The sequence below is a fragment of the Scyliorhinus torazame genome, chromosome 4 (assembly GCF_047496885.1).
Source record: "Scyliorhinus torazame isolate Kashiwa2021f chromosome 4, sScyTor2.1, whole genome shotgun sequence".
NCBI classification, from domain to species: domain Eukaryota; kingdom Metazoa; phylum Chordata; class Chondrichthyes; order Carcharhiniformes; family Scyliorhinidae; genus Scyliorhinus; species Scyliorhinus torazame.
Genome location: NC_092710.1, coordinates 149,403,768 through 149,424,197, shown reverse-complemented (window position 1 = coordinate 149,424,197; position 20,430 = coordinate 149,403,768). Strand labels below are relative to the sequence as shown.

General features: G+C 42.9%; 2 protein-coding genes across 8 annotated transcripts in view; both read left to right on the top strand.

Annotated features, from left to right (window-relative positions):
* The first annotated feature begins 1,259 nt into the window (after positions 1-1,259).
* Positions 1,260-12,756, top strand: rsad2 (radical S-adenosyl methionine domain containing 2). The gene is made up of 6 exons (XM_072498749.1): positions 1,260-1,684; positions 2,441-2,602; positions 4,869-5,098; positions 6,651-6,800; positions 8,715-8,747; positions 10,248-12,756. Exons 1-6 carry the CDS (start codon positions 1,384-1,386, stop codon positions 10,410-10,412), a joined length of 1,041 nt encoding a protein of 346 aa, XP_072354850.1. The 5' UTR covers positions 1,260-1,383; the 3' UTR covers positions 10,413-12,756.
* Positions 12,757-15,759: 3,003 nt separating this feature from the next.
* LOC140410527 (probable E3 ubiquitin-protein ligase RNF144A-A) overlaps positions 15,760-20,430 on the top strand; it is a 186,372-nt gene continuing 181,701 nt past the window's right edge. For 4 of the 7 annotated variants that reach the window (XM_072498745.1, XM_072498744.1, XM_072498743.1 and 1 more), the window contains exon 1: positions 15,761-15,999. The gene's annotated coding sequence lies outside the window, so the exon portion shown is untranslated. Of the gene's footprint in view, positions 16,000-17,474; positions 17,493-20,430 lie in introns of those variants that run through there. The other 3 variants (XM_072498748.1, XM_072498741.1, XM_072498746.1) reach the window with 3 other exon arrangements.

Here is a 20,430-nt window from a genome sequence, read left to right as displayed (position 1 = left end):
ATTACAGGGATGGGGTGGAGGTGTGGGCTTAAGTAGGGTGTTCTTTCCAAGGGCTGGTGCACTCAATGGGCCGAGTTACCTCCTTCTGCACTGTAAATTCTATGATTCGATGACTCTTAAATACCCTCTAAAATAGTCTAGCAAACCACTCAGTTGAAGGGCAGTTAAGGATGGGTGACAAATGCAGTGTCACCCACATCTCATGAATTCATGAATGAATTTTTTCAAATCCTGCGTTTCTGGAGAAATTGTGGTGTGTATCTCATGGCAGAGGATATCAGGGATGTTCAGTTGCCCGATCCTTTTTAGTGTGTTCTATTTATAGGTCAAAGTGCAGACAACCACACATAGAGGAATCTTGGAAGAGATATACTGTTATAAAGAGAATTATGAAGCGAATGGAAACTGCATGATTCTACAAAACGTAATCCCAAAACTGCAGGGAACAAGCACAGAACAAATTTCCTTCATGAATGCTATAGCGAACACCCTTAAGATTACGAACAGCCTTTCAGTTGTGGACAACTTTCATTGGCAGATTTGACAGGCAAGGTGATATTTGAAAAAAAGAACAGGGTCCAAAGAGGTGGCCTTGATTCAAGAAGTCAGTACAAGTTCCCTCCAGTTAAATAAGTGAGGAATGGGTGCTCGCTTCAGCCACTGTGAGATGTGGCTTCAGCTATTGCAGATGCACTGAATGATACAGCATGCACGCAAGGAAAGCTACAAGGCATGGTAGCTGAGATCTTCCCAACAAGGTTGTTCGCCCCACTTTGAGCACTTTGCCACAGTTTTAGGTTGTAGAATAGAAGCACACCACACAGGATGAACAAAGGAAAGCTTGGACACAATAATTAGAGTGCTCGCCCATGGGGAGACTGCCCAGTCAAACCAGGTTGCCTCCCGAGCTGCCACTAGAGGGGGGAGGGGGGGGGGGCGCTCATTTTTGGGAACCCCTTTTTAGCCCACGGACCCCACGGCGACACTGCTGCTCGTCCTCAGCGACCCCACTGCCTCTTGCTGAAGTGAGGCTGTCCACCGAGTCGGGTCCCCTGCAGTGGAGGAACCTCCGCCACATCCTCGAAATTCCTGCAGTGTCTCCCCCCCCCCCCCCCCCCCCCGCGAAACTGCAATGAAAATAGGGACGCATTTTCTCGATGCATGTTTAGGGTGTTAGTTCGGGCAGCTGATAAAATCTATTGCTATTTTCATTTTCGGTTTCTGTTCTGACGAAATGAAACTTTTTAATGCAAGGCAGCCCTTCTGACGTCAGAGAGTATATATATATATACCTAATCAGACCAAAACATTAGCAATAAGAGAGAACTGCAACAGTGAGAGACACAAATAAATCAGCACCACCCCAGACAGGCAAACAAAAAAATGTACGTGGTTATTTGCATCAGACTTCTGCTGCAGGTTTGCATCGACTGGGTGGGCGAACTCTCCCTGTGGCTGATGAAGTTCAGAGCCTTGGGTAAATATGGGAACTGGGAAAGAGGGCGGCAAAGAGTGAAACGGGGCGAGAAGAGCAGCGCGTGGGCTGCAACCCCCACTAGTGTCAATTACCATTTCACCCGCCAGTGCAACTACAAGTGCGGCTTCTGTTTCCACACCGCCAAGACATCTTTCGTGATGCCCCTGGAAGAAGCCAAAAAGGGGTTGAAAATGCTCAAGGAAGCCGGTAAGTCTCGGAATCCGCCGCCAGTATTACAATGCGGTTTAGTTTCTCTTCATTCAGAATAACATTATACACACTACTGCACGTGCAAAATTAATGGGGAGAGGACAATTAATGCTGATGTCCTCATGTAAGGAATAGCCCGTGAAACTTAGCTTTGGAGTGCAATGTTATGACTGCTAATGTGGTCCAGTATATATTGTCTCAATATTAGCGGATATCGACGACAATTGTTTAAAATTGATGTTATTTTTGTGGGACATTTTTTAAAAAGTCACGTACTGACATGCAAGCGTGCAGCAGGCACAGCAAAGGGCAGAAGTACAAAATGCCAATGCCCAATTCTGCTCTGTGATGGGCAGAGGGAAGGAGATTGGAGTGTGGACCAGAGTAAACAGTGGGCTGCAGACAGCATGTGATGACATTGTCAAGCACTGAAACGGTGAGATTTCCATTATTTGTTTTCTTGCTGAACTGGGAAGCTCAGGAAAATGACCCTTCAATCCTAGAGTATGCCTGTAGAGTGCCTGATGGTTATATATGTTAATAAACCTGGTTCAACGACCTTTCCAGGGGCAAACTGACTGAAATAACTTTGATACCCATGTAGTTCATCTAATTCATTGCCATTCTGTGGTCCGGGTTCTCTTTTTCGAACTATCCTGTGAGCAAAGGTTGGCAGGTTTATACAGATGGTGTTACCTTTGCCGTTGACAGACCAAAGATTTGATTCAAAATATTGTTTTTTGTCTTGCCCAGGTATGGAAAAAATCAACTTTTCAGGAGGAGAACCTTTCCTGCACAATCGCGGGGAGTTTCTCGGCAAGCTGGTGCAGTATTGTAAACAGGAGCTGAAACTGCCCAGTGTCAGCGTTGTGAGTAATGGAAGTCGTATCACCGAGAAGTGGTTCAAAAATTATGGTAATTTGTTTGTTTTTTTTGCTTATCATAGAATAGAATTTTAAAAAAAGAATAGAATCATAGCATCCTGACAGTGCAGGAGGCCATTCGGCCCATCGAGTCTGCACCTACCCTCTGAAAGAGCAACCTTTCTAGGTCCACTCCCCCACCCTATCCCTCTAACCCCACCCAACCTTTGGACACTAATGGGCAATTTAACATGGCCAATCCACCTGTCTGGTTCAGGTCTGGGAATGGGGTTGTAACTGTGTATATATTCTATTCAGATTGCCGTTTACATTCTAATGAAATATGATTGAAATGAGTTAAAATTAAACAAATGTAAGGACCCTCTTGTTAATCCCTGTTTATTCCTTGTTTAGTCCCTTTATTTTCTTTTGTTTTAGCTTTTGTAATTTTTGCCCCAGGACAATTACTGGGACGTACACCTTTAAGATGGACTTCACCTCTAATTTTAAGAAAAGGAGGGGTGGCACAGTGGTGCAGTGGTTAGGACTGCTGCCTCGTGGCACCGAGGACCCGGGTTCGATCCCAGCCTTGGGTCACTGTCTGTGTGGGGTTTGCACATTCCCCCATGTCCGTGTGGGTCTCACTCCCACAACTCAAAGAAGTGCAGGGAAGGTGGATTGGCCATGCTAAAATTTCCCCTTAATTGGAAATGATTTTTTAAAAAAGGAATCCAGCAGGATATGCTAACATCAGTGATGACTCACCTTGATGGACTTGGCTGTCGACCAATGAGCTGTTTACTTTGCTGGATTCTTGGCTATGCAGATTGGTGCTGACCGTTCTGGAATGTTCTGTCAGGGCCAGGCAGGCTTCATCTGATTTTTAGTTTTGGTTTGATCAATAAGCTGGAGGGCGACAACCCTCATCTCTCTTTCTCTTACCGAATGGACTCTGTCTTAAATTTCAAAGTAAAGACCTTCTCTCTTTACAGTCAGATTGAATTGCAAGGAAGCTCAGTTAAGCAGCAGCTGCAGGCAGGGCAAGTTTTTTAAAGTCTCTTTAAAATCTTTTGTGGGAGATCTCTGTTTTTCCTCAGTAAAGCTAGAGGGTATTCTGGTGGAGTTGGAAACAAATAAGAATTACACAGGCCTGAGTCAGGTGTTTTGAGTGAAGGCCCAGCTTAATAAAAGTGAAAGTGACTTCCTAGGGGGAATCCCACAGTCTGAGGATTCAGACTGAATGTTCCAGCCAGAAGACTCTCGTTAGCCATCCAACTGGTGGTTCTCAATCACTCCAACTCTTGGAAGGACAGTCAGCAGAAAAAAAACTTCTACATGCGAAGCAAGAACACTCATCTTCCATCTCACATTAATCCTCTTTTATTTTTCCCCTCCCCTCCCTCTGCGTGTGTATGTCTAGTATGTTGAGGTAGAGGGTGGGACAGTAAAAAGGGGGGGGGAGAGTAGTATTTATCTGTCCATTATTCTAGTATTATTATTGCATGCCTTATCTCTATTGTTGTAATAAATAAACGGTTGTTGTTTTCAATTACAAATCTGGTGCCTGTAAGTCATTGGAACAGTTGTCAAGGGCCAAAGATCTCGGAAACTTTACACTAATTATAGACTAATTCATTTGTGTTGGGACTCCAGGGCCTGTGGGGCTGGAATTGATTGCGTACTAGCCCAGGGTGTTGTAACACAAAGTACTTGCCCAATGACGCATTTGATCATTATATAGCTTGATTTGGCATCAAGCCACACAGGACGGTAGAAACAAGACCCAACAAGGTACCAGCTTCAATACTAGATAAATCTGTTTGGGTGGAATGTTTGATAAGGATATGCCAACATATCGAAGTGCAGAGTACCTTTCCTGAATCCTGTTGTTCAACACTTTGAGTTCATATAGATGAGGCAGATATGAGAACGAATTCCTAATTTCACTATACTAACTACATTTACTCATAACTCCATTAAGAAATGGTAATTAATGTCAGCTCAAGGGCACTGATGTCCGTTGTTTGATCAGATTATACCGTAGACATTGAACAATCTATCTCAATGAATCCCCACTAAGTGAATTCAAGTTTTACTGGGGTAGGTGCTTCAAGCACCTCTGAGATAAGTAACATTTTCGATCAGCTTGGTTCCAGACCAGAATTTGTATAGACCAGAGCTGCTTTTATGTAAGATGGTGCTAGGTGGTGTTTTTAGACGTTTTACTATAGCAAAGAGAATCGACAACTTGTCATCTGGTTTTTAAAAATCTATATGGCTACAGCTCAGCAATTAACCATAAACCATTGATGTTACAGGTAAGGATTTGGACATTTTGGCTGTTTCATGTGACAGTTTTGAAGAGGACACTAATCGTCTGATAGGCCGTGGGCAGGGGAACAAAAATCACATCGAGAACCTCCTCAAGGTCAGAACATGGTGCAAGGACTACAAAGTGGCCTTTAAAATCAACTCTGTCTGCAACATATTCAATGTTGAAGAGGATATGAATGAACAAATCAGGATGTTGAATCCAGTAAGATGGAAGGTAATTCAATTAAGTCACATTTCATGATTTCAGTCACAAGCTATGTAATGTAAGAACATGGAAGATTGGGGTCGAATTCTAGTGTAACTGTGACAAGGAGAACTATTTTGAACAAGGAGAACTTGTCCAAAAATCCTTAGCTGGTGGGCACAGTCTTCTGCCCATCGTAAAATGTGGACAACCTAGCTTGAGTGTATATCTGAGAACATCACTCAGCTTCCCTGGAAATCCATCTTGAAATCTCATTGCTGCCAATGGAACAGGGCATTTTTTTGTTCCTGAAAAGAAATGTAGCAGCTGGGGAAACCTATTAAAAGTTAATATTGGTTTTGTTTCCATCCACCCTATAGCATCTTCACGTCTCAATTGAAGCGTAGAAATTTTTTTCAAATCAAATTAATATGACTTTAATATGGGCAACATGCTTAGTTTAACTTTAGAGAATGAAGGGAGCTATTATTTCTATTCAGAGCTTTTTATTTCCATTTGCCTTCATTGTGGGTGTGAGTGTTGGTAGCGTTATGACAGCATAATGCTTTGAGTCTCAATTTGAATTAGGCTCTACTTGTTTAGCGATGCCCATTTTTGACATTTTCCCCTTCTAACAGTGAGAACATATATATATATGTTTTAAAAAATAAAGAAGCCCACCAAAGGGGCAGGGGAAGCAACGTTTCATTTGGAATATCCTATTGCCTTTGAATGTAAATGTGTCCATGTATAAATTTTGAATTGAAATGGCAGGGAGTGGGCTTCATCAGAAAGTCCTATTCAGTTGTGCTGACCACAGCAGGTGGGCAGCATGAACGAAAAGCATGTTCCAGCCTCAGTGTGCCCTGAATGTTAATGTTGGATTGCGGTGGTGATTTTGTAACTGATAGTTCATCACATTCTCATTATGTGTCTGTGATCTGCCTGCTTTCAAATCCTGTTGAGAATGATTGAACAAATTTCTCCTTTCTCTGTGGTTGTAACCATAGAATTATAGACTTCCTACAGTGCAGAAGGAGGCCATTTGGCCCATCAAGTTTGCACCAACCCTCCAAAAGAGCACCCTACTTCGGCCCAATTCCCCTTAAATCCACCTAATGGTTGCACACTCAGGGGCAATTTAAATTAGCAAATCCATCAAGTCTTTGGACTTTGGAAAGAAACCAGAGTATCCTGAGGAAACCCATGCTGACACAGGGAGAATGTGCAAACTCCACACAGACAGTCACCCAAGGCTGGAATCGAACGTGGGTCCCTGGCACTGTGAGGCAGCAGTGCTAACCATTGTGTCACGTGTTCTGAAAGCGTTATGAATTTTTTTTTTGCAGTTTTCATCCAATGGGTTCAAATGCGTAGCAGAACACTGCTCATAACTTAGTACAACCTGGCAAAAATTAGGTAGTTTTGTATAGATAGGTCACTGGAACTGCTGGTCTATGAAATACCGATTAAAATACTCTGTATAGTCCCGCTGGTAACTAGAGAACACATAATGGATGTATCACATAAATATGTTTGCGATATTGAGTTCTGTATATTGAATTTATTTTATTCAATGCAGGTATTCCAGTGCTTATTGATTGAAGGGGAGAATGCTGGTGAAGAAGCCCTGAGACATGCAGAAACATTTGTTATCAGCAGCGAAGCTTTTCAGAGATTTTTGGAGAGGCATAAAGAGATCAAGTGCCTCGTGCCTGAATCAAATGAGAAGGTAAAATGTCTTAGGAATAGAAACAAAACTTGGAGTACCACTTGAGTCGCGAAATTAGTTGAGAGAAGCGATTTGAGCTTTGCTTTACTTTTATGACCACCAGCCATCAGCTTCCACCTTCTGTGAAAAGTGATTCATTTCCTACATATCTACTGTCATAGGTTTAGCTTTGTCTTCACCACTGGCAGCTAGCAGTAGACCTGGTGCTATATATGACAGCTGCAGTCACATCTGGGTCCTGAGTATATCATTATAATATAAGTATGAAGAGCTGATGGCACACGTCTGTGATTTCAAATGAATAAAACTTATATATAAATAATGAAACAGTCCATAGTATTTCACAGCGGCAAAATTAAACAAAATATGACACAGAACCAAATAGCTAGGAAATATTCAGGCAGACGATTAAAAGCATAGTCAAATAGGTAGGTTTGAAGGAGTGGCTTAAAGGAGGAAAAGGAAGTAGAGATGCAGAGAGGTTTGGGGAGGAAATTTTAGAGCTTAGGGTAGCTGAAGGTAGAGCCACTAATGGTGGTGTGATTAAAATCAGGCGTGCTCAAGAGACCTCAATTAGAGGAGATCATATATTTCCATAGAATCCCTACAGTGCCAAAGGAAATCATTTGGCCCATCGAGTCTGCACCGATCCTCCCAAAGAGCACTCTACCTAAGCCCACTCCTCCGCCCTATCCCTGTAACCCCACTAACCTGCTCATTTCTGGACACTAAGGGGCAATTTAGCATGGCCAATCCATTTAACCTACACATCATTGGACTCTGGGAGGAAACCGGAGCACCCAAAGGAAACCCACGCCGACATGGGGAGAATGTGGAAACTCCACACAGTCACCCAAGGCCAGAATTGAACCCAGGTCCCTGGCGCTGTGAGGCAGCAGTGCTAACCATTGTGCCACTTTACCATTTCAGAGGATTGTAGGAGCAGAGAAGATTATAGATATAGGAAGGGATCAAGCCATGACGGGATTGGAAAACAAGGATAAGAATTATAAAATCAAGGGGCTAGTTAATCGGGAGCCAATGTAGGAAAGCAAGTACAAGCATGATGGGGGGATGCCATTTGGTGCGAGTTAGAATATGACAACAGGGTTTTTGTTGGTTTCAAGTTTACAGGGGTTAGAATTGGAGAGGCTGACCAGAAGTACACTGAAATAGACAAGTCATAACAATAGAATGGATAAGTGTTTCAGCAGCAGAGGCGGAACCAGGCAGTTACAAGGATTGATTGTCCTAATGACATAAAGCATAAAAATAGACCATTTGGCCCAATCAGTTCATGCCGGCATTTATGCTCCCTATGAGCCTATTCCCATCTTTCCTCAACTAACATTGTAAACTTATATTCCATTCTCCTTCATTTGCTTGTCCAAAATGCAACTATAATAATTGCTTCAACCACTTCTTGTCACTCTACGTGATAACGAGTTCCACATTCTCACCACTTTTTAGGTAAAGGCGTTTCTTCTGAATTCTCTATTGAATGTCATAGATATGTGGTTGAAAACTGATCTCAAGGGAAAATAGTCAATCCCCTCCAAAGATTAATTTCAAATTTGGGACATGTCCCTAGTACATCCATATATCTAGGTTTCAATAGGTGCTGTTCATATAAGCATACTTATGCTAAATCTAAGAATTGTTGCAGTCCCTTGTCACTCTTTCTGTTGACTCTTGTTGGCCTTTGCAGGTGTCCACACTAATATGCTAATATTATCTGCTAATATAATATTACTGTTAATATTATCCTTGGACATTTTTCTGCACTACTGCTTCAGTCTTTGTGTTCTTTACATTGAAGTTGTTTTGAATTTTGCATATTCCTCTGGAATTTATTTTAAACATGTGGCATTTCTGTAGCTGTGTTCCTAATTCATGTGTGTGCTCTCTCCACAGATGCGAGATTCGTACCTCATCCTTGATGAATATGTGAGTACGCTTATTACATCTGACAGAATACAGTGCTGTCCTGTCAAGTTCCCATTGTTACTGCCTGTGCAATAAAAGTGCATATAAAATTTGCTGCTGCACGATCATTTCCATGGAAAAAAATTGTTACTATAATACAATATAAAGATGCTCACACCAGTTAAACGCCATGAGAACAATACATTTAAAGAGGTTGCTGGAAGTAAATTCAAAATCACCTTCAGAAGGGAAATATGAAGGCAGAGAAATTGACCTAACCAGATAGTTCTTTCCAATAACCAGCACAGGCATAGTGAATCAAATGACCTCCTTCTATGATGTATGATTCTATATAATTACATTTTATGTAGAATTACACTCAGAGCGAGCATAAGGATGATAGTCAATTTCATGTAGAACTGTGGTGCTAACACCCTTGTTTTACTAGAGTACACTATTTGTTCGAGTAGTGCAATATGTTTAATTTATGATAATTCTATATCTGAGAAATGTGGGTGAATGAAATGGGAGAACAGGATAAATCATTGAAGGGAGAATGACAGGTAAATAGCTTCCAAAACTATATCCATCATTATACACATGATAAATCGAATACACATACTCACAAATATTTTTTTATTGGAAACATGTCAAACCTTTTGAAATGGCAGGGATAACCTGAAGGTTAAAACTTGCATGGAAACTTATAACGTTCATTTGTCTTCTAAAGTCACATGTTTAAAAATTGAAATAGGTGATAGAAACGGATATTTATTTATAGAAAGAACCTATATATGCAATCGGTGTAGTTCCAGGCTACCTTCTTACATTTTAGCTGTCACACTGAAATGAAATAACACTGTCATGATCCTTTCCATCTGGCATCACAATGAAGCTCAATTGTTTCTCATGTGCACCAGTCTCCAGATATTGAAAATAAAAGAGTCAATATTGCAAGATTATACGATAATCTCTTTGTTCGGAGCTTGACTGTCCAAGTTTCCTACAAACTCCCCAAACATAGCATTAAGTGTTGAAATTTGTTTGATTTCTCGGAATACAGTGGATTCACTGAGGACCAGGCAAATAATGCAGCCACACACACACAAATGAACAAATTGGAGCATCTTAAAATCAGAATTTGCTTTTAAATAGATTCTATAAAGTAACAAGTTCACAGTTCTTACTTGCTGGAGGAGCAAAAATCATAAGCATACAAAATGAACTGAAACTTACTTCAACAGCGACATAAAACAGGCAATGTAAGAAACACTGCCTGTGATATGAACTGTCTGATTATTCTTTGCATTGATGTCAATGCTTAAAGGGATCCAACGTCACCTAATTTTACATTTTCATCAAGTTGAAAGTTCAAACCATTATTGTCTTTGGAATAAAAATTTGATGGAACTCAGAGAAGCAACCAACAAATCTCACAGTTGATATGTACATATAGTTCATGTAAGAATTTTATAATTCCCAATTTTTACCTTCCCTCTCTGGTTTCTAAATATTTTTCAGATGCGCTTCTTAGATTGTACTCAAGGCAGAAAAGATCCATCCAAATCCATCTTGGATGTAGGAGTCGAGGATGCTATCAAATTTAGTGGGTTTGATGAGAAGATGTTTTTTAAACGTGGGGGTAAATATGTCTGGAGCAAAGCAGATATGCACTTAGAATGGTAACTGACTGTTCTACATTCTTGCTTGTGCAGCTGATGAACAATGTTCATGTTATATACTTTTTTTATTTATGAAACGTTGCAGTATTTCAGAATATAATAATTGCCTAAAAGAATAGGTCAGTCAATTCTATGTCTTTTCAACTACACCATAGTTACACATAGCAATACGGAAAGAACCTCGTGTACACATAAAACCACTGCGCTAGTTGTAATGAAATGTGGAACTTACAACAGAGGAACAAAAAATTACTGCAAAAAATGTGTTTATTTTTCTCTTTATTTTGCAATCATTTCCGAAATGCTCGAAAAGATTTTTATTGACCGCATTATAATGAATTGCAAACCGAGGGTTTAGAAACAAATCCTGAGAAAACAATGTTGACAAGCAGGATACCATTCATTTCCACATCTGGAAAGAATAGTCAACTGAAATATGGACTAATCGGTTTTGGGGGATTGATTGTATTTTGAATGGTTTATGTTTTGATTACATTTCAACACAGATGACCTGAAAGAACCATCAAAATGTGGTATTAATGGTTCAGGTATTTTTTAAAAAATCCTCAATAACCTATTTTTAAAGTAAAAGATCGAAAAATAGTTTTCACAATGATAGAGTGGTGGTGTTTATTTTCAATGTGGCCATTATATTTAATACAGAGAACTATTATTTCTACATCACTATAATAATAGTGTAGCGTTTTTCATTTTTAAAAAAATACTGAATGTTTGAATTGCAAAGCACTTCATAGTATATACTGGACGGAATTTTCAGAAAGTGTCATGTTCTGACTGAAAACTGGCATATTTCTCACCAAACACAATCAAGGTTTACTCCAAATCTTCGAACATTCCATCAAAAAAAAGCAATGGGTTGTGATTTGCGTCGTCACTCTTGTAGGGCAGGGCCCCGGAGTGAGCAAGCCCAGCTCCAGAGATCGGGGTACCATTTTGAAAGGGCTGCCTGATCTCAAAGTGAAACGGGAAAATTCCTTACTCCCCCGGACCCTCTGCAGACAATGGGAACACCCCCAACTCTCCAACACAGAGGGCCAATCTCTCCCCCTCCCCCCACTTCCCTTACATCACACAAGCACCAGGGTGACCCTTCTCCCCCTCCTCTTTGACAGTGGGCCATCCCCATTCTAAGTCCCGGCGTTACTGTGAAAAGGCACTTGTCACCACATTCCGGCACCTGTTCGGGTACACCGAGGGAGAATTCACAATGTCCAATTCATCTAGCAGCACGTCTTTCGGGACTTGTGGGAGAAAACCGGTGCACCCGGCGGAAACCCACGCAGATATGGGGAGAACGTGCAGACTCTGCACGGGCAGTGACCCAAACCGGGAATCAAAACTGGGACCCCGGTGTGAAGCAACAGTGCTGACCACTATGCAACCGTGCTGCCCAAATGGGGGAATTTACACCAAACGGGGGAATAGTGATTTGTTTCCAATCTTGGCAGTATGTAGATACAGAGAGAAGACTGGATATTAATTTGTTACAATCCCAACAAATTACAAAGTAATGTACATAAAGTCAAAAAGAAAAAAATGATCATCTATCTCTCTTTTGTATCCAGCTAATATTGCTTTCTTTTGAGCACTATTTTCTCAGATTTTCAGTACTCTGCTTTTTTTTCTGTTGTGCCCTTCCACTTCCTCCTTTGCTTGCAAAATCTTCCTTTATATTTATCTCATCATGTTACTTTATTACACGGTACATACAAATAAAACATTATCTGTTGGTCTGTGCTTCTCTTATTAATTTGTTTTATTGCCTCATATGCTGCTTTTTAAAATCCACCTCCCATCATCCTGGTCCTCTCCCCCCCAATCATCCTGGTCCTTCTTGACCCCTTTTTGTTTACCTTTTTTTCACTGCTTACTGTTAAAAATATTTTACTTCTCCTGGCCAACTCTTCCTCTTATTTCTGAATCAACTTTCATTACGTTTATTTCTGTATCTATCTCTGGAGATGCCTACTTGGCCTTATTCTGAAACTTTGTAATCAGGTATCTATTTTGCCACAATTCTAATATCCTCGATCCAAGTAATCTTCTTCACAAGCACATACTAAGCTCTTATCTATAACTGATCCAGCAGAATGCCTCTAACTTCAAAGGGATGTGTGATATAAATAAGGTATTATTAGGATATTTAGTTAATAATGTTTGGAATTTTTGAAAGTATATGAGCTTATCCAAACTTGTGTGCAGTGGAATTGATTTATATGTTAATAGTTATATTTTGTATATAATGACACTTGCAATATTTTGTACCAATAAGCGCGATAAAGTCCAAATAAAGTGGAAAAATATGCAATGCCTACTTTGTATTTATTTTTTGAGGGTCTTATCAGGGAAGAGAACGCTGTCCTTTCATTTAGTCAATGTTAGGCAGAGTTTGCCCATTGTATTTTTGTAAGGTGAACAATGGAGCTTCCAGAAAAATTGCATCAATGAAGTTATGACAGTCAAGTGGGAGAACCCACACAGCAATTCAATGTCCAACCGAGTGGTTCCAAAACCTTCTGCTTTTGTTTCCCATTTCCAGCATCTAGTTTTATTTTAAGGTTTTTTTCACCTTGCTACACATAGTGAAATCCTCAACAATCCTCTAAGGTTCACATTAGACACAACATGTTTCCACTTAGGGAAGTTATTACAATTTAATGAGAATTATGTGTTTCGAAATGCATTCAAAGAAAAAAAGGTTCAATGCAGATCTTAGTGAGCACTTATTTTTTCATGTATTAAAAAAATGTCAATAAAGCATCAGAAAAATGACTTGGTTTCCTACTGCACCTAAAAATATGGCCGGACTTCGAGGAGACCCTCTGAGCAAGTGTTATTTGGGAGTGGGGCCTTTAGAAAAGTGACGGTTGATACGTGACCTTATAGATGTGTTTGAAATTACGATCGGATCAGTAGTGCAATCACAGAAAATCTCTTTCCTCTTTTGGAGGAATGCACAACTAAGGGGTGATAAATATAGGATAGCAATTAATACATCCAATAAAAAATTAGGAGAAACAGCTTTAAGCAGGGAGTCTTTAGAATGAAACTTCATACCACAAGCAGTTGAGATGAATAGTACGACTACATTAAAGCAAAAGCTACATAAATACATGAGCAGAAAGTAAAAAGAATATGTTGATAGGTTAGGTTTAGCTAAAATAGGATGAAGTGCTCATGTGGAGCATACTTGACATGGATGAGTTTTGCCAAATTATTTGCTTTTGCACTGTACATGCCATGTAATTATTATGGTTGAAGGGATTAAGAGTTTTGGGAATATTGCATGCAAGATTCCACACTTTCTTAAAGCCACATATTTACTTTGGATCCAGATTGCACATGGCTGGGTGCAAACAGGAGAAATCTCAGCCCCTTAATATTTTTCAAAGTTGATGCACTCCAAGAGCCGATGCTGTCCATCAGAGAGCTCCAATACTACAAATATTCCTTCAAGTCACTCTCAAGATAGCATCTCTGAAAAGAGCTAAATTCCAGAGGTAAAAGCAAATTACTGTGGATGCTGGGATCTGAAACCAAAAAGAAAATGCTGGAAAATCTCAGCAGGTCTGGCAGCATCTGTAGGGAGAGAAAAGAGCTAACGTTTCGAGTCCAATGACTCTGTCAAAGCTAAAGACAGACAAAGTGGGAAATATTTGTGGAGTGAGAATGAAAGATGAGTCATAGCCACAGAAACTCAGGGAAACGGGTTTCAGAGGTGATGTGAGAGTTGTTGTCCTTGCCATCACCATAGTATTTGGCTGAGTTTGGGAAAGGAAGGAACCCTTGCAAATTTTAAGTCAGTGGAATCACCAAAACCTTCCACTGGTTGGAGCTATACCTAGCCCAAAGCACCAATCATCACAGCCCCAGGAGATTGTTGCAGGCATTCCTCATTCCGAGGCCCAACCATCTTCAGCTGCTTCATAATGATCTTCCCTGCTACATAAGGTTAGAAATGGGGTTATTTACTAATAATTGCTATTCACAATTCCTCAGATACTGAAGCAGTTTGTGTCTGCATTCAGCAAGACCTAAACAACATTCAACTTTAGGATGACATGTGGCAAGTTATATTAATGCTAATCAAGTGTCATGAAATGGCCAACTCCAGCAAAAGTGACTAACCATTTACCCTCAATGGTATAACCAGGGCTGAATCCACCACCATCATATCATGGAGGTTACCGCTGACCAAAAATTTAACTGGACCAGTTATACAAACACAATGGCTAAAAGAGCAAGTCAGGGCTGAGAATTCTGCAGCAAGTACCTCATGTCTGGACTTCCCAAAGCCTTCCCACCAATCTACAAAGCACAAGTCAGGAATATGGTGGAATCCTCTACACTTACATGGATGAGTGCAGCTCCAGCAACATTTAAGAAGTCTTGACACCATACATCCCAGACAAAGCAGCCTGCTTGATTGGCACCCCACCCCATTCATCACTTTAAACATACATTCTCTGCACCAGTGGCAGCAGTGTGTACCATCTACAAGATGCATTGCAACAACTCGCCAATGGTCTTTCAACACCTTCCAAATCCTCTACCATTGAAAAGAACTAGGACAGCAAATGCATGCGACAATAAGCGAACAATAATCGCTTATTGTCACAAGTAGGCTTCAATTAAGTTACTGTGAAAAGCCTTGCACAATCCCCTCAAGTTACACAGCATCTGAACAGTCCCTGGGTCTAAATCCTGGAACATGCTCTCTGACAGCATTATTGTTGCACCTTCACCAAGGGGCTTGCAGGTTGCAAGAAGTGTGCTCAGCGGCTTCTCACGGGCAATTAGGTATGGGCAATAAATGCTGGCCTTGCCAGCGACGCCCACATCCTCTGAACGAAAAATCCAGTTCTTTACTCCCTGCGCAGCGGAGCCCCGATGGCGTTGCCTAAACACGGCTGTGCCTGTGCCCCCGTGGTTTAGCATTGTAACCACATTAATCCCGCGCACTCAACTCGTTGCCGATGTCAACGACAAAGCTCGGACAACTGTCAGCGGAAGGGAGGTGGTGTGGACGATGATCAGCCCCCAGCAAAGCTACAACAGCAACAGTCACACGCTCGAGCCGCTGTCACCTCGTAACCCGGGGAGGATACACGAGCCGCAGCGAGGTGACAGCTGCCAATCAACCATTCAGCGCCGGGCTCGCCATGGGGCGTTCTAGCCGCCGCCTAGCAACCGTTCACCCGGTGTTCCATTCCAACTGCGCCCGCTCTGTGCCAGCGGCGTCTCGCTCTGGCTGTGTGTGTGCTTCATGGGGCTCATTGGTCGGAGCTGCAGCAAGCTCAGCCCAGGGGGCGGGGCGGCTGGCTGGCTGACGTTGCTGCCAGTGACGCAGCGGGCCGCCCATGGAGTGCCATCGGCCGCACTGCCGGATGCAGCGGGTGCCACCTTTCTAGACAATAGGAGAGGGATCCGAAGGACAAGCACGGCGAGGGAAAAAAAGACACAGACTGGAGTTTGCATGGGCAGAGGGGAGGGGGGAAAACAACAACGTCTTCCGGGACAGATTCTGTTCGCCACAGGTTTTGCAACTGAGCATAACCAAAAGGACAAAGGTGGGTCTTGGCGTGTTATTTTTCTTTTACATATGTGTGCATGAGTTAGGACGGGGATCTTGGACGGATTCACGGTTCCGATCCGCCCTCGTTGCCTTTTCTGCAATCAGCAACGTTATCGCCCAAGTGGTCCGGAATGTGGCAACATTTCTTTTAACCAGGGGGACTGCAACCCAATGCATTGTATCCCCCGCCTGCCCGCCCGCACTGGGATGTCGTCCAGCCAGTCCGAGCCGCCTTTGTAACATGTTGGTTCCTTCCCGCCACTTAGTTATGATTATGGTTCGAGGAACGTGGGGCGAATTCAGCACAATGCTTTCCAAGATTTTCGGATTTTTTCCCCCTTCTCCAGTTGCCCTTCGTCGCTCCAACATTGGCAACTGTCTATCCCAGTTGCAACCTCCGCCAAATGCAAAGGTGCATCATTGGCAGCCAGATTACTTGGAACGTTTCTCTTGGGCTACACATTTCCGTGGGACCCCCCCCCCCCCCCCCAAATAAATGCACCGAGTGCGTATTTACGGACATGACTATACGTTGTAAAAATGAAAATGTTTTTAGTTTTGAGTTGCATATGCGACGATCGAGGTGCCGGGTGGTAAATCCTTGTTAAAAACGAGCCATTAGATGGCATACTTGGTAGATTTCGTCTCCGCTGTCCCACGCATTACCGAAAATAGCACTGCTAATTAATGCCTTTTGAATTTTGTTGCGAGTTTCCATTTATACAAATGAACAATTCATGGAAAATAACGTGATTTATGCCACCTGTATTTTTGTGTAGGCTGCTAAGTTATTATTGTATGGCTTGTAGACCACGGTGTGTTTATTGAATTTGTCAGTAACTTTTAATACGAATAAATGTACATTTAAGAATATAATTTGGAGGTATTATGCAAAATTTGCTTTTCAAGAAGGGGTCATTAATATTGAACATTTAATAGGCTGCAAATAACCCCTTAGTGTTACCACTTAAAAATAATCCCTCCTAATGTTCTGAAGGGGGGGTGTTATGTTAGATTATTGTTCAACAGGCAGATTGTCTTTGGCTATCTTATTCAAACCCTTACTCTTCAAGTGTAATTCCAGACAGGAACAATAACTTATTGTTATGGAGTCTTCAGTGTAAACAAAGAACTTTTAATGGATATGGGGGGGGGGGGGGCGGGGGGGGGGGGGGGGTTGACACGAATGAGTGGTCAAAATAATGGATTTTGAGAAGATTTATAAAGTGGTGACAAAGGTGGAAATTCTGGCGAGGGTTCATTGTGGGACTTTGAGAGTCGGCCCAAGGTTGCTGAAGGTTCTGTCACTGATTGGTGATTGCAGAAGAGTTCATAGTCAGAAGACTGAATGGGAAGGATACAGGGTTCAGACTACAGTGAGTTATGGGAGGGATTTGGAAGATGAAGAGAATTTAAAAAAACTGTCTGGTTTAATTTCTTGCAGTGAGGTGCTAGATCCTTTGCTTCCCTGCAAATGTTGAAGCTCTTGTAAGTACACTAAGTAATGCCTCCTCAATCATGCCAGACAAGGTTTACAGACTACACTATAGACTCATGCTCTGACTAATTTGAAAGCTCAAAGCACCACTGTGCATTGGCTAACAAACATGTCACACATCATTTATATACAGTCGTGCTCTGAATATTAGGGGCAACATGTGCAGTCATGATAATTTGATCATGGAAATATACACCTGCTACTGTTGCAACATGTAGTAATTCTAAATCTCAGAATTATGCTGGTAGGAAGGTGGAAAGGGCAATTCTATTGAGCTTGTTGAATTGTGCCATGTTGTTAATGCAACATGGTGGACTGGAGTTAGACTGATCCAAATACAGTGGGATAAACAGTCAGTTTAAAAAAAATGTATTCTCACATGGGATGTGGGTATTGCTGGTTAGGCCAGCATTTTATTACACATAACTAATTGCCCTTAAGAAGGTGGCGGTGTGTGGACGCTAAACTGCTGGCCAAAATGTTGTCCTCCAGGATTGAGGATTGTATTCCAGACGTTATTGTGGAGGACCAGACGGGGTTTGTGAAGGGAAGGCAGTTGGTGGCCAATGTAAGAAGGCTGTTAAACGTGATCATGATGGCCCCGGAAGGTAGGGAGGTGGCGGTAGTGGTCGCAATGGATGCAGAGAAGGCCTTTGATTGAGTAGAATGGGAATATCTGTGGGAGGTACTGGGACGGTTCGGATTTGGGCGGGGCTTTATTGATTGGGTCAGGTTGCTGTATCAGGCTCCTGTGGCGAGTGTACGGATGAATAGGACAACATTGGACTATTTTAGGCTGCATCGGGGGACAAGACAGGGATGCCCCCTCTCCCCACTGTTGTTCGTGATAGCCATAGTGCCGTTGGCAATTGTACTGAGAGCTTCAAGGGGCTGGTCCGTGGGGGAGTGGAACACAGGGTCTCGCTTTACGAAGACGACCTGCTCCTGTATGTATCGGGCCCAGCAGAGGGGATGGAAGAAATCATGAGGATTCTGGGGGAATTTGGCCGGTTTTCGGGGTATAAACTAAATATGGGGAAAAGTGAGATGTTTGCGGTCCAGGTGATGGGACAGGAGAGGCGACTGGGGGAACTGCCTTTAACGGTAGAGGGAAGCTTTCGGTATCTAGGCATCCAAGTGGCGCGGGAATGGAGCGGCTGCACAAACTAAATCTGGCCCGACTAGTGGACCAAATGAAGGATGATTTTCGGAGGTGGGACGCGCTCCCGTTGTCACTAGCTGGGAGGGTGCAGATGGTGAAGATGACCGTCCTCCCGAGATTCCTGTTTGTGTTTCAGTGTTTCCCCATCTTTATTCTGCGGTCCTTTATTAAACAGGTCAGCAAAGTAATTACTGGCTTTGTATGGGCGGGCAAGCCCCCACGAGTAAAGAGGGGGATGCTTGAGCGGAGCCAGGGAGAGGGAGGGTTGGCGCTGCCAAACTTCAGTAACTACTATTGGGCGGCAAATAAAGCCATGATCAGGAAGTGGGTGGTGGGGGGGGGGGGGGTCGGCATGGGAGCGTATGGAGGCGGCCTCATGTATGGGCACCAGCTTGGGGGCGTCGATAGCGGCGCCTCTGCCGTTCCCACCAGCATGGTACTCCACGAGTCCCGAAGTGGTGGCGGCCCTGAGAGCCTGGGGGCAATGGAGGAGACACGTGGGAGCAGACAGAGCATTGGTTTGGTCTCCAATCTGTAATAATCACTGGTTTGCCCCAGGAAGGCTGGATGGAGGGTTCCGGAGATGGCAGAGGGCAGGGATTGAGAGGATGGGGGATCTGTTTATAGAGGGGAGCTTTCCTAGCCTGGGGGAGCTGGAAGACAAATTTTGATTGTCGAGGGGAAACAAATTCAGGTACCTGAAGGTGCGGGACTTCCTACATAGGCAGGTTCCAATCTTCCCACTCCTACCACCAAGGGGGATACAGGACAGGGTAGTTTCTAGAGTGTGGATGGGAGAAGGGAAGGTCTCTGACATCTATAAGGAACTCATGGGGTCAGAGGACACGCAGACTGAGGAGCTGAAGTGCAAGTGGGAGAAGAGATAGAGGATGGTCTCTGGGTGGACGCGTTGAGTAGTGTCAACGCATCCACAACATGTGCCAGGCTCAGCCTGATACAATTCAATGTCGTTCACCGGGCTCACATGACAGTGGCCTGGATGAGCAGGTTCTTTGGGGTAGAAGATAGGTGTGCAAAGTGTGCGGCAGGACCAGCGAACCATGTCCATATGTTCTGGACATGTCCAAAGCTTAGGGGATTTTGGCAGGGGTTTGCAGACATCATGACCACAGTCGGTGTTAAAAACAAGGGCGACACCGAGTCCAGAGGTGGCGATTTTCGGGGTGTTGGAAGATCCGGGAATCCAGGAGGAGAAAGAGACAGACGTTCTGGCCTTTGCTTCACTGGTAGCCCGGAGACGGATATTATTAGCTTGGAGGGACTCAAAACCCCCCAAGTCGGAGACCTGGCTAACGGACATGGCTAGCTTTCTCTGTCTGGAGAAAATCAAGTTCGCCTTGAGAGGGTCATTGTTAGGGTTCGCCCGGAGGGTGGCAACCGTTCGTCAACTTTTTTCCGGAAAATTAATCGTCAGCAGAAGGGGAGGGGGTTAGTTTAGCTTAGATGGGGGGTTAATAAAGGTGGGACCTGTAAGAGAGGAAGATGGCATTTGCACTATGTTTATAGATTCATGGATTGTATTTTCTGTTGTAAAACCAAAAATACCTCAATAAAATGTTTATTAAAAAAGAGAAGGTGTCAGTGAGCTGCCTTGTTGAACTGCTGCAGTCCATGTGGTTCAGTTATACCCAAAATGATGTTAAGAAGTGAGTTCCAACGACAATGATGCAACAGAAATATATTTCTGAGTCAGGATGTAGCTTGGAGGAGAACTTGGTGGTGTTCCAATGCATCTGCTGACCTTG

Bases quoted from the DNA above. Each gene is read 5' to 3' on its own strand.
- rsad2 (XM_072498749.1), top strand. From the start codon at position 1,384: ATGTACGTGGTTATTTGCATCAGACTTCTGCTGCAGGTTTGCATCGAC. The intron at 1,685-2,440 runs GTAAGTCTCGGA...TGTCTTGCCCAG, and splicing joins GAAAATGCTCAAGGAAGCCG to GTATGGAAAAAATCAACTTT. The intron at 5,099-6,650 runs GTAATTCAATTA...TATTCAATGCAG, and splicing joins TGAATCCAGTAAGATGGAAG to GTATTCCAGTGCTTATTGAT.